Genomic DNA, 13454 nt, shown 5'->3' on the forward strand with positions numbered 1-13454 from the left:
CAGGGAATAGACTGTGGAGGAAAGGGATATCAATGACTAATCACCATGATGGCTGTGTTGTATTGAACTGCTGGGGACAGTGTGACTGCATACTGGGAATGACCAGTGGGAAGAGTCCTGTTGCACTCTGGTCCTGCCATTATAGCCTTCTGGTTGGCCATTGTGGGAATAGGATGGTGGACTAGATGGATCTGTTGATTGATCCAGTAGGGTTCTTCCTATGTAGACAGGAGGTTCTGTATTTGTAGAACCTTTTTTTTTTTTTAGCCACACCCACATTACACAAGCACACTCTGGATCAGTGTGAATTTTGCATGGTAATATATAGCAGCAATGGATAAATCAGATTTAGCTCTGACCTTCTACCTGATAAGTCTGAAACCCCATAGCTGTTGAAAAATAAAAAGTGCCATTACGCTTTTGAGCCTAGCTAGCTTTATTGCAGCAAGAGGTTTTGCAGACAGCAAAACATGTAAGTGGGTGTGTTGGGCTCCCAACACAGTGGGAAGCAAACCCCTCATCTTAGCTCATGCTAGCATAAGCTATAGCTGAAGACAGGATTAGCTTGTCTGTCAGGTTTATTGATGAAAACCATTTATTCAGCTTTATGCTCTAAGGGCACGTCTGCGCCAGATACATCCCATAACAAATAAGGCACAATGATGGCAGACAAATAACCATTTTAAAAATGGTACAAGGACAATAGTGTGGACACAAACTAATTGTTGTTTGTAATTTTGCTCCACTCAGATGAAAAAGTGATGCATAATTCTATGAGAATTTTTACACACTTGTTTTAGTAACTGGTTTCTTGAAACAAGGTGATAGGATTAGAAGTAGATTTTCTTCCAGCTACTCTCAACTTTAATAGATATGGTAGCAAAGTGCTAGTGTGTTACCTCATTTTTAAGCTACGGTAATCTTTTCACCTAAAATGAATGAGCCAGGGAGCACAAGGGAAATTACAGTTGTATGATAATGCCTCATTCAAAATACTGCCATTGGTGTATAATATAATACAGTTAATGATCAAACAGGCAACCTCTGAAGAGTTTTGGCAGTGCTTGCATGATGCTTTGGTTCCAGATAATTTTCTCAGGTTTACCCACTGAAAAGGATTGAACTGAAATGCAGGGGAAAGGTGTGTTTATTGAATAAGGCAAGCTTCTCTTGGGACTCTTATTTATCGTATTTGGAGGACAAACCAGTGAAGCTGGTATGCTTACATTTCAAATCCCCAAAAGAAGTTGGTCCTTTAATCAAACCTGCCTAACGATCTTCCAAGTTTATTTTGCTGGGATCTAGTAAAACCTTATCTGCTTTGTGTCTTATACTCTCTGGTGCCAAGTCATAACAGCTCCCTGTTGAAATAGCACTGTAACATAGCCCATTCCCATTAGTATCTGCAGTTATCAGAGGCCATGGCCCGTTCTGCAAAACTTAGTCCATCCTTAACTGTCTATCTGTTTATTCTGCCACAATCCCATGGTTTACCCTAGGCCCCCGCCATTCCATCTCTTTTGTTTTTCCTCTCTTCTTTCCTACTTCCTCTTTAAACTTCTTGGTCAATGAAATTGTCATTCTGTCTCTAATGTCCATGGTTTACAAAAGGAAGCTGAAAGCTTGTGAAATGAAAGTCAAATGGAGCCATCAGATAATCAGAACAAAGCCAGAGATAGTGCCGGGATGACGCATTTATCGCAACTTGAAGCCTTTTCTGTGTTTCAAGTAGGCTGTGCCCTTTCTCTGTGTAGATAGACAAGACCATGCAAGCGGTGTCTGTGATTTGGCAGACCAAACTTTAGACTGTGTGCCCTCTGAAGGCATAGTTGGATCTTTGGGAATTATTCCCAGAGCAGGTCTGACATGAGCAGGGGACCACTGTCAGGTACTAGTCCTTGATGACACACATTTCTAAAGAAAAATCCTGCGAAGCTGACTACTGGAGCAAAAATAGAAGTTTCTTTCCGTAGATCAGCTCCTATGCAGATAAGCAGAGAGACACATTTAGAGCCTGTAATAGAAATTCTCAGGGTCTTTCTGGGGGTGGCCCACCCTGTTTTGCTGTTCAATGTGAAATGGGAGGTGCCGTCCTGCCACTGCTGCTGCTACCTGAACCACCAGCAGAGAAGTTGTGCTGGCATCACCACTGATTTCAAGTAAGATGTTGCATGGTCCACAAGTTCCTATGTGATTTTGGTGAGCTCTCTCCTGAAATTGGCACCAATGCAGGCACTGCTTCTCTGCCAGGAGTGGAGGTGGTGGGACAGGCAAGGTCAGCCCTGAGGTCTTCCTCAGAAGCAGGCTGTTGAAGCTGTTTGATGCTTTGCACAACAGTTGGCATGGCCTCCTTCCTAAGTAGGTATCTTCACCTTAGACCACTCTACTTGAGAGCACTGTAATAAAGTTTGATGACTATGTCCAATGTCTTTTGCTTGACTAGGTGCATGTAGGTGGCATCGTCTTCTCCCCTGGCTCAGTGAATGTGATCTCGGACAGCCTCCTGACCTTGCCAGCTATTGTCAGCATTGCAGCAGGAGGCAGCCTTCTTCTCATCATCGTCATTATTGTCCTCATTGCCTACAAGCGCAAATCTCGTGAAAACGACCTTACCCTCAAGAGGCTACAGATGCAGATGGACAACCTAGAGTCTCGGGTGGCCCTCGAATGCAAAGAAGGTCAGTAGTACTACCCCAGGTATTCTCCTCCACTAATCTGGTAATGTCTAATGACACATGAGAAAAGGTCTACTTAAGCAAGGGGTTGTGCATGTGTCTTTCACAAAAAGTATATTCGCAGCACTGCCTAGCACAATTTGACAGAAGCATCAGAGGGATCCAGAGAAGTTCCTTATCAGTGAAAATGAGTTTCCCTTGTTGCACTGACAGTGGCATAATTTGTGAATGAAGGAAAGTGCATCATGGAGATCAGTTCCAGAAGACGGTGGAAAGCTGTATATTCTTGATCTAGATTCCTTCTCCTCAGGTTATTGCTAATATGTGAAGTCCATTAACAAATGACTAAGGCATCTGTTTCATGGTCTCAAACTGATGGTATCAACTTGCCTGGCCAGCAGCAGCTTGAGCCTGTCTTGGCTGGACAGAAAACCAGGTAGAACATAGGAACCAAGAACTGAGACATGTTACCACAAGCCGATAATCACCAGCCTATGGCAAAACTACTGTAACTGGGTTCCATTTGCTAATCTTAATTGTCCTTACTGAGCAATGAAGGGGAAAACAATTTCCCAGGTAACCTGGTTCAGAATGATTTCTGGCTTTGTATGTGCAGAGTCTTAAAACTTGCTTTATTAACATGTCATGGGGCCAAATAACTGAAATCCAAAAATGGCTCAGTTGATGCACCAGCTGTGGCTGTGGATGGGCATTCTTTGCCACAGAGGACACCTGGGAGTCCATGGACAAATGTGGTTCCAAGAGAACCCCTAAACTGTGTATCTGTTCTTTCAGAAGGAGTGCAGTCCCATCTAGAACAGCCAGACTCCCCAGTCCTCAGACCTGGGAACAACTTACCCACAATGCTCCTTCTTAGCATGTTCCATCTTCAGTCTACTTTTCCTTATCCATTCCTCTAGTACTTGCAGGTGCTAGTTCAGCTTATGCATGGTTTCTCCTGACTCATATTTAATAGAAAAGTAGAGCTGAGTTTCATAGTGCCCCATATATCCTCCCAATGACTTCATATAGATGTTAAATAGCATTGGGGGGAAAGCAGTGCACAATATGTAGTCCATCAATGCTAGTTTCTGCATTGATAGGAGCAGAACTATACAGATAGGAGCAGAACCACTGTAAATGGTGCCTCTGGCTCTCTACCCCCAGAGATGGTCCATGAAGATACCATGGGCTGATGGTATCAAAAGCTAGTGAGATCCAATGGTAGCAGTAGGGTTGCACTCCTCTACCTGTCCCTTGAAGGAGGTCATCTGTTACAACCACCAGGATGATTCTGTGCTAGACCCAGGCCTGAACCCAGACTAGAATGGGTCCAGACAATTTGCTTCCTCCATAAGTGCCTGCAGCTGAACTGCCAGTCAGCACCCCACAAACTTGTATGAACAAGCCAGGATGGGCAAGGGTCAAAAGGGCAAGCAGTGGGATGGACAACCAGAAGCATCTTATCTGTATCTTCAGATCTCAATCACTGGAACTGATCCCACAGAATCGGATGAAACCATGCACAGTATGGCTTACTGGACACAATATTAGTAGCTTTTTGTCAATGACATATGTAGCTGATAATGGGAAATAAGTTAAGGTCTGACACTTGCAGCAACTCTGAGTGGAGAGTCGCTGCAAGTGTCAGACCTTAACTTATTTCCCATTATCAGCTACATATGTCATTGACAAAAAGCCATGGACATTAATTTTATATTATCTTTTGTCCTCTTGGTAAGAGTTATTGCCATAGCATACTTCCTGCCTTGGTGTTACTGACTCCCAAGGCTAATTTAACCTTTCTCTTGTGTAAACTGTATAAATCTTTGGGGAAAGGGTATCATTTTGCCAATACACATGACATTCAAGCTTCAATTGAAGGGATACAAATGCAGCAAAGCACCAGTGTCTGAAATGGCCAGGGCAGAGAAAAGACCTATCCCCATAATGCCACAGTGCTAAAAATTCCACTAGCCCACAACATAACTTTGTTTAAATTGAGCTTTCCTGGAACAAGGACTGCTCAACTGATGAACATAGAAAGAGAGACAAGACCACAAGGAAACACAAAACAATGTACTCATAATCTTATCAATCCACTATGTGTTAGGATTAGACACAGACAAAAGAATCATTAACTTTTTCCTACCCTTGCACTATATACAGACTTTACTCCAAAGTAAGTGTCTGAGGATCATAATCATGGCTGTAACAACATTGTTATAGAAGATGATAGACTGCCATAATCACGCATTAGGTCTGCATTCTCTGCACACTTACCTTGGATCAAAGTGCACTGAACACTGCGGGGCTTATTTCCAAATAAAGATTCATCAAATCAGGATGGAAGAACCCTGCAGACACTAGGATGAGCCATTTCACACAAAACATTGTCATTTTCATATATGCACACATATTTCTTAGCACATCTGTTTTGCCTAACATAACTTTTCCCTGTTGACTGAATACATCTCCAGTACTGAACAGTACCAAGTCTTGTTTCCGTGGTAACTGCCTCCTGCTTACCCTGTTGCCTTTGATCTGGTGTGAATTTAACAGGGCCTAAGCTCACGTACAGCTGTCAAGTAAACATTTGGTCAATCTCTCTTAAACACACCCACTCATAAAATGCCCTCTTTTGCAGACGGGAGAGGCTCAGAGCTCTCCCGTGAAGTCTGTATGCAAGGGAAGACAGTAACGAGTGTATTGGATGCAGAGACATCCATTGCCTGACTAATGTGTGGAGAACAGGATTAGCCCTTGATCCTATTTAAGCAACATGTACAGAGTTTGTTGCTGCCAGGTCATTAGGCCTTGCTGTCTGCTGACCCTTTCCTGAAGGCATTTTATGTGGATGTTAGGAAAGCCAGAAACCTTGCAATGAACAAGTGTTACATGGAGTGAGTTAGAACCAGGCAGAAAAATAATTTACAGCCCTCGGTGAGTGACTGACAGAGTTAGCGAGTGAATTCACACATTTTTACACTTCAGAACACTGAATAGGAGCGCAGGCCACCCAGTGGAGGGGGAAAGGCCAAAGTCTGGAAGTAGATGTGCAGTTTCTTGCCTGTATTTTACACAATAAAAAAAAATCATTTCCTATCTAGTATTCCTGCTTCACCCCAAAGCAAACATTGAAAGGGATTTTTTTAAAGAAGACGAAGAAGAAGAAGACAACTTTCTCACTCTTGACTGCTTTTTAAATACTGTTTAAATATTTTTCATTGGGAAATAGAGATGAACACATTCCATGTTGTAACGTTCTGAATGGCAAGAGAGATGGGTCCTCTTCTCAAGCCAATACAGCCAGGATTAGAGTGTGGTGCAGGTTCAATCTCTGTATGGGGCAGCTGCCTATTCCTGCATTGCATGAGATTGGACTAGATGATCCCAGGGTCCCTTCCAACTCTAAAATTTTATGATTCTTTGATTCTATTATAGGCTCCACGATGCTTCCATAGTGGTGCCATCTTGGGATTTGTAGTCCTTTTAAGGGACACTGAGATTACATTTGGAAAGTTGGGAAGGTTGCTTTGCAGACAGGGCAGGGGGCCTTCTATGATCTGGTTATTGGTCTGAGCCAGAAAAGGATTTGAACGCTTTTGGGGGTACTAAAAGCCCATTTATCCTTTGAAGTGAGCTTTTGAGAGCCCAGGAGTTCATTTCTGAGCCATGGTTGTGAACAGTTCAAAGGCAAGCTAGTGAGTGCCATCACTTCCCTGTTCTTCTGCCACCCTGTCTTGGGCAAAGCAGGCGAGACATTGGTGGAAGGTGCTTGTGGGGGGGACCAAACTTTTTTCAAACATTCACTGTAGAGACTTTAAATAAAAAAGTTTGAGCCATTACAAGTGTTCATTATGACTCTTTCAGGTGAGCAGCAGATTCATGTATGCATGAAGAGACTTATTGTGGTTACTCAGCAGGGTACATAAAACTCTGGGAATGTAGCACTCAGAGGTGACTGTTTGAGATGTGCAATTTGTTGGTTTGGGATGTTTTCTTTTGATCTGCTGTTACAGATCAAAAACTAACTCTTCTCAACAGTAGTCATGGGTGAGCAATAGAATGATTTTTACAGAGTTACCATATAAATGTCAGTCCTATAAAAGGAAGCACCAGTAAATTTTCTCAGATAAGTCAATAGGGTTGAAATCCTATACCCACTTACCTGGGAATAAGTCCCATTGAACTCAATGGGGCATGTTTCTGAGGGAAATGGTTTAGGATTGCATAGGACCTAAAGGTCCTCTAAAACATTTCTGAGATCTTGGAGATTTGAAAACTCATTACAGTGGTACCCCGCAAGACGAACGCCTCGGAAGACGAAAAACTCGCTAAACGAAGGAGTTTTTCGTTCTCTTAGCCGCTTCGCAAGACGCATTTCCCTATGGGCTTGCTTTGCAAAACGAAGCTTGCCCCGCAAGCTCCGGGGATAGTGGGGAAGCGCAGCGCGTCTTCCCCGCTGTCCCCGGACCTCTTTTGAAGCAAGGGGCGGCGGGGAGAAGGGGCGGCAGGGGAAAAAAATCAATGCGTTCCTATGGAGACCGTCCGGGGACAGAGGGGAAGCGCCGCGCGCCTTCCCCGCTGTCCCTGGACCCCTTTTGAACCAAGGGGCGGCAACGGGGAAAAGTGATCTTCTCCCCTCCGCCCCTTGCTTCAAAAGAGGGGACAGAGGGGAAGGCGTGCGCGCCTTCCCCTCTGTCCCCGGAGATTGCGGGGCAGGCAACGGGGAGAAGCATTCTTCTCCCCGCTGCCCCTTGCTTTAAAACAGGTCCAGGGACAGAGGGGAAGGCGCGCGGCGCTTCCCCTCTGTCCCCGGACGGTCTCCATAGGAACGCATTGATTGATTTTCAATTCATTCCTATGGGAAACTGTGCTTCGCAAGACAAAAAACTCGCAAGAAGAAAAAACTTGCGGAACGAATTAATTTCGTCTTGCGAGGCACCACTGTAATGCAATCACCCCACATCTTCATATTTTACTGTGTCATCTAGCTTCTCATTCAGGTTTCCACAAGCAAGACAACCCCAGTGTGATCTCCCAAGCACGGTTATAGAAACTAATTTGAATGTAAGCTTATCTCATCGAGCAAGAGCCATTCTGCACTGACCAAAGTGCAGTGGAAGACAATAGCCTAGTGTGGTTGGGCAAGTTCTGGGTATCAAGACATCTCAGGGTTTTAGTTACAGTAGGTCCCATCCTGAATGTGGAACTTTTATGGGGCAGGGCGGTGGTGGTGGAGTTAGTCTTTACTTCTGGTGATATAATGAACAGAATGCAGGCAGTATTTTATCCGATTGATCACTGGGAAACAGTGTTACTCCTGCCTTCCAGTGTTGTGGCAAGTGAGCACAAACAATGACAAGCATCAGGCCCTTATCTATTATTATTTTTAAAATATTTTATCTCACTAATTCTTTAATACAGCTAAAAATATTAATATATTAGACTACCTGGCGTGGTTATTCTGCAACAATTGCTTGTTCCCTTAAACCCCCTCCTAACAAAATTCCACCTACAGGGTATATTGTAGTGTTTTCCTATTGTATATTCTTGTCTCACTGCAAATTGGAACTGAATGCTCAAGAAATTATTCACTAAAGGTTAATATGCAATTTTCACAAGGTAGGATTCTCTCCCCCGCCCCCAGCAAAAGAACCCTGCAGTTCTGAAAGTTATGCTATCCCTTTGTCACATGACAGGGAAACACTAGTAGGGTGATCAATTTTGCATTGCTAAAAAGGAGAACAAGACTGCTAATTTATATATTTAGATGCAGATTTAGGGTGAAAATTACTATAATTTATATAGAAATAAGGTATATCTCACCATAGTCAAGACTGTGACTCTCTGGTGAGGAACTTCAAGGTCCCTGCTCATTCTCCTTATAGATCTTCTTCTTTTACACCTTCAAATACAGAACTATCCCTTATAGAGGAGGACACATGACACCCAACACACCAACAAAGTTCTCATTTGTGAAGAAATGTAAATAACATTAACTTGTTCAGCAGGGAAGTCTGCTATCTTTTACCATAGCAGATTTTAATGAGGACAAAGAAACACCCCCTAATCAGCACTGGTATTTTTTACAAATAAGTATGCAATTATGTTTGCATCTTAGGGCCAGTTTACATTCACCAGAACAAGCCTCTCCAGTGTGTGTGTGTCTTAGGAGAGCATCCGCGTTTGCGCAGTGCCGCTTTGCCAACACTTAACATGTTGGAGGCATGACAGGTGATGCTGCCATATGTGCAGAATGTTTCTGCAGTCCTTCCTCCTTGAAAATGGGGGGGGGGGAGGAAGGACTGGATATATTGTACATGCACACTGCCATGAAACATGTTGCACTGCCGCCAGCATTTAGAGTTTTCGTGCTCTTTCCCTATGCACATCAAAAGCCCATTGCATGAAGCCTGTTGCAGTCCTTTACACCTGCAGTTCTCTACCCCCACTTGAAACCATTGTTTTCTTCCTGGGCACTGGCTAATGCCATTTAAGCTGCAGAGCATGGGGAAGGAATCCATGTGCTAGCCACAGCAAAAAAACCCAAAACATTTAGGGTGAGGTGTGGATAGAGTGAGTGAGTGACTGTGAAAGAGAAGCTGCACAGTACAGTGATTTAAAAATAGGATCTTTATTTTTATCTAGTGCCTTTCAAGGCATTTTCAGTGCTTACATACAAGGTGTGAACAGCATACAAATTAGCAAGTCTGTTTTGTTCTCAGCATCTGTTCTTTGCATTGTGCTTCTCTTCCTCTCTCTCATGCTGGGGAAGTGGCTCCCAGCTTGAGGGCATGTCTGAGTGACACAGAGAGGTCTAGAGTAAACGAGCTTCCCTGAGCTGGCTCATTTGCAGTCCTTGATTGCTTGTACTGCAGCCTGCATTTCCAGTGTTCACTTCTGATTGTCTTGTCTTTCTCCCTCCCTTTCTCTAATAGCTTTTGCAGAGCTGCAGACAGACATCAACGAGTTAACCAGCGACCTGGACCGCTCAGGGATCCCGTACCTTGACTATCGCACATATGCCATGAGGGTCCTCTTCCCTGGCATAGAGGACCACCCTGTCCTGCGTGAACTAGAGGTAATGGAATAGCAGCACATTCCCCCTGTCTCTCTGTTTCATTAGGTAGCAAGCATTGTTGCTTCCCAGGTTCCCACTAGGAAGCTAGATTGAAACCTACACAGCTGTGAAACCACCTTTCTGCCTCCCACACTGAATCTTATTAGAAGTGCTGGGCTAAGCACACTGAACACTCAAGTTCGCTGTAACAAAAGGCTTGCGTTTTGTGTAGTTTACACGCAGTTTGCTTCCTCTTGATTTCTTCTGTGTGGCTTCAGTCCTACTATTCCCCACACCCCCAGTTGCTAAAGCCCCATGACCAGCAGCTGTTTAAAGGTTTCTTGAATTCTCTGTTTGTTGAAAGAAAACCAGAGAGTGGGGATGTCTGGGGAAAATTACACTCTGCTTGTGCCCCAAGGAAAACAACTCTCCTGTTTTGCAAAGAACAAAACCCAACAACTTCTCAAATTTTCTACATCTCTTCCTCCGCTTGGCAGAGCTCTTGGACCTTGGGCCGCTGAAAAATTGTGTTGCCAGCCATCCCAATTTTGAGTTACTTTTTATATAGATGAAGCAAGTGCAGGAGCAGATGGAACCCATTATTCAGTATGAAAATGCTGCTGCTGGCATTTGACCATGGAAAAATAAAAGAAGGAGCATTGCCATCAGTTGCATTTCTGTGCATTAGTCGCATATGCTGCCTTTGTGAGAGTAATAACATGGAAATGCCCATGCCTCAATAGTCCTGTGAAGCTGTTTGCATTTCATTTTTCCTGCTGCTGGATCCTGTACAAACATTTCCATGTCCCCTTTGCCTTGTCAGTCAAGATTCTGCTGTAGAATGTAAGGAGCTCTGCAGCCTGCCTCTTCCTACCCCCAGTTTGCAAAAAGGTTACACATGATGGCAGAGAAAATTCAATGTCTGCATATAGGGTAGATTAACAGCTTTGCTGTCCTACTATACTTCTGCAGTACCCTGCCGATAGCTGTTTAACTTATTGATCAATATACGAAGTCCTTCTCTGGGGCTCTAATTAAAGCAAGCCTGGTAGCTACTGTTCGTAGCTCAAGTGGTAGTATTTTGAAGACCTGGGCTTGGAGGATCAGACCTAAGTTAAGTGAAAGAAATATACACTAGGTTTTATTTTTCAAGTGTGTTTTTACAATAAAAAGAAAATTGACCAAGCCCAATGGCAAAAATGTGCTGTAGTACAAGTCTCGTGGGTTCTGACAGGCTTGCACAACACTTCTTATTTTACTACTAAGCCTAAACAGCTTGTATGCAAATCTCTTTGTCCCTAGTAAGAGAGCAGTTATAGACTAGTATGAAAAGGTCATGAACAAAGCTAAATTTGATTGATTGCAAATTAAGCCTAACTAAAGCTTAACCCATTTATGCACTTTTTAATTATTTATTGCTCTAAAACATTGGTCTACATATGGGAGGGTTATATGACGTGAATGGCAGGACCTCTTTCAACCTATATGATTTTATTTTTTTCAAGATGTTTAATTTATATTATAAATTGAAATAACTTGCAGTCAGATAAAGACAAGTTTTACCCCCCAACTTTCCTGTCTCACAGACTTTGGGGCAATTAGCCGAGCCACTGGTATTGCACCTGTGGAAATGGGTGTTTAAGTAATCAGTTGTGCCTTGCTTTCTCTATTTATATCACAAAATAGCAAGCAAATATTGATGCTAGCTACTTCTTTTATTTACCATTTCCCAAAAAAGCTATAGTAGTGATGAATGTTCTGCCAATTACACAGCTGCTTAGTTACATAACGTGAGCAACTTGAACACATAAGTCACTGAAAACTTTGGAGAAGAATTATGCTCAGTGCTTTATCATTTTGACTCATAATGAATTACTTACAAACAGGACTAGTGGGGAAGCCTGAATGTTTTTTGTTGTTTTACTGTCATTTCACAATAAAGCAGTTGCCTAAATTAGTAATTAATTTACCAGTGGGAGTGTCACTTTTGTGCAACCGATGCACAATTCACGTGCCACTTAGTGGGCTTTTAACCTCAGTGCATAGACAATATAATGTACTTCTTAGCAATAAGGTCCCATACACAAACCAGCTTTGTGGTCAACCTTAGGTGGGAGACATCACACTTTATCTGCTAGCTTGCCCCATATATAGAGAGACAAGAGATCACTTTCTGAAACCTTTGCTCACACAAGCAAGCAGGTACACACCAGCAGAAATAGTTCAGTTTCTTCTGAGTGACAATAATATATTTGTAACATATTTGTATGCATTGGCTACCCCCCCCCCAAAAAAAAAGCAGGAAAAAGGAGTTAGATAAAATCACTGTAAATTGTTGTGCTGATTCAGAAGTTTAATTTAAAATCAAGCTGGATTTAAGTTTGTTGGTTTCTCTGGTAACCTTTCATGGATGGTGGCTCATATTATTCATGTATGGTCTGCATTGGTACTGTTGCTGCAGGTTTGTCATGGCCTTTGGCTAGAACAATAAACTTATATTGATTGATTGATTGATTGATTGATTGATTGATTGATTGATTGATGTACTGATGTACTTTGTAGGGCTACACTCTGAGCTTTTGGAAAATTGAAGCCAGGCTAGAAATAGGAGGCATTACTCTTTAAACTGATCCCTGAAGACACACTTCCCATTTTACAGGTGCAAGGGAATGGACAGCAGAATGTTGAAAAGGCCTTGAAGCTATTTGCCCACTTGATCAATAACAAGGTCTTTTTGCTGACATTTATCCGTACCCTGGAGATGCAGCGAAGTTTCTCCATGCGTGACCGTGGCAATGTGGCTTCCCTCATCATGACAGGACTTCAGGGAAAGCTAGAATATGCCACTGATGTCCTGAAGCAGTTGCTCTCTGATCTGATTGAGAAGAACCTGGAGAACAAGAATCATCCCAAGCTTCTTCTGCGCAGGTAAAAGTGAAGAGAGAAGGTGGTTTGTAGATGTTGTTACCTTTTTTGGAAAGGCTGTGGTTCAAGAATGCAATGGCCCAGGTGTGCTAATGTGAAGGGCATGGGGGCTGGAAAAGTGAATGCTCCCAAGTTCACCCACCAGACTTAACCTTTGAACAGTCTTCTTCTTTAGCGTTAACTTGTAGCCAAGTAAGATTTGTCTTCCATAAACACGGTTTTAACAATGAGTCTGTAAGTGACTATGGAGGCCAATTCTGGATCCACACGTCCTTCCACAGTGGGGACATTGGTTTCCGGGTGGGAGTTGATCACGGTGTGGATTTGCTAAGCGTGCCTTCCTCTTAGCACGTTTCTCCCTTGTGTCCTAAGTTTGATTGTCTTCAAAGCCATGACGCCTTTGGTAAAGGCTGTTCTCCAATTGGTACGCTCGCAGGCAAGTGTTTCCCAATTGTTGGTATTTATACAATACCATACAGGGTGGAGCTGTGGGTTAAACCACAGAGCCTAGGACTTGCCAATCAGAAGGTCGGTGGTTTGAATCCCCATGACGGGGTGAACTCCCGTTGCTCGGTCCCTGCTCCTGCCAACTTAGCAGTTCAAAAGCACGTCAGAGTGCAAGTAGATAAATAGGTACCGCTCCAGCGGGAAAGTAAACGGCGTTTCCGTGCGCTGCTCTGGTTCGCCAGAAGTGGCTCAGTCATGCTAGCCACATGACCCAGAAGCTGTATGCCGGCTCCCTCGGCCAATAAAGCGAGATGCGCCCCGCAACCCCAGAGTCAGTCATG

At 43.3% G+C, this 13454-nt stretch overlaps 1 protein-coding gene across 2 annotated transcripts in view; it reads left to right on the top strand.

The window, feature by feature from the left end:
* Positions 1-13454, top strand: part of PLXNA2 (plexin A2) — a 392250-nt gene that overhangs the window by 327827 nt on the left and 50969 nt on the right. For both annotated transcript variants that reach the window (XM_081916268.1, XM_081916269.1), the window contains exons 20-22: positions 2444-2678; positions 9620-9762; positions 12401-12669. In XM_081916268.1, coding sequence (XP_081772394.1) covers positions 2444-2678; positions 9620-9762; positions 12401-12669 — 647 coding nt within the window. The remainder of the gene's footprint in view (positions 1-2443; positions 2679-9619; positions 9763-12400; positions 12670-13454) is intronic.

Source organism: Podarcis melisellensis, assembly GCF_964234715.1.
Source record: "Podarcis melisellensis genome assembly, chromosome: 6".
Classification (NCBI taxonomy): domain Eukaryota; kingdom Metazoa; phylum Chordata; class Lepidosauria; order Squamata; family Lacertidae; genus Podarcis; species Podarcis melisellensis.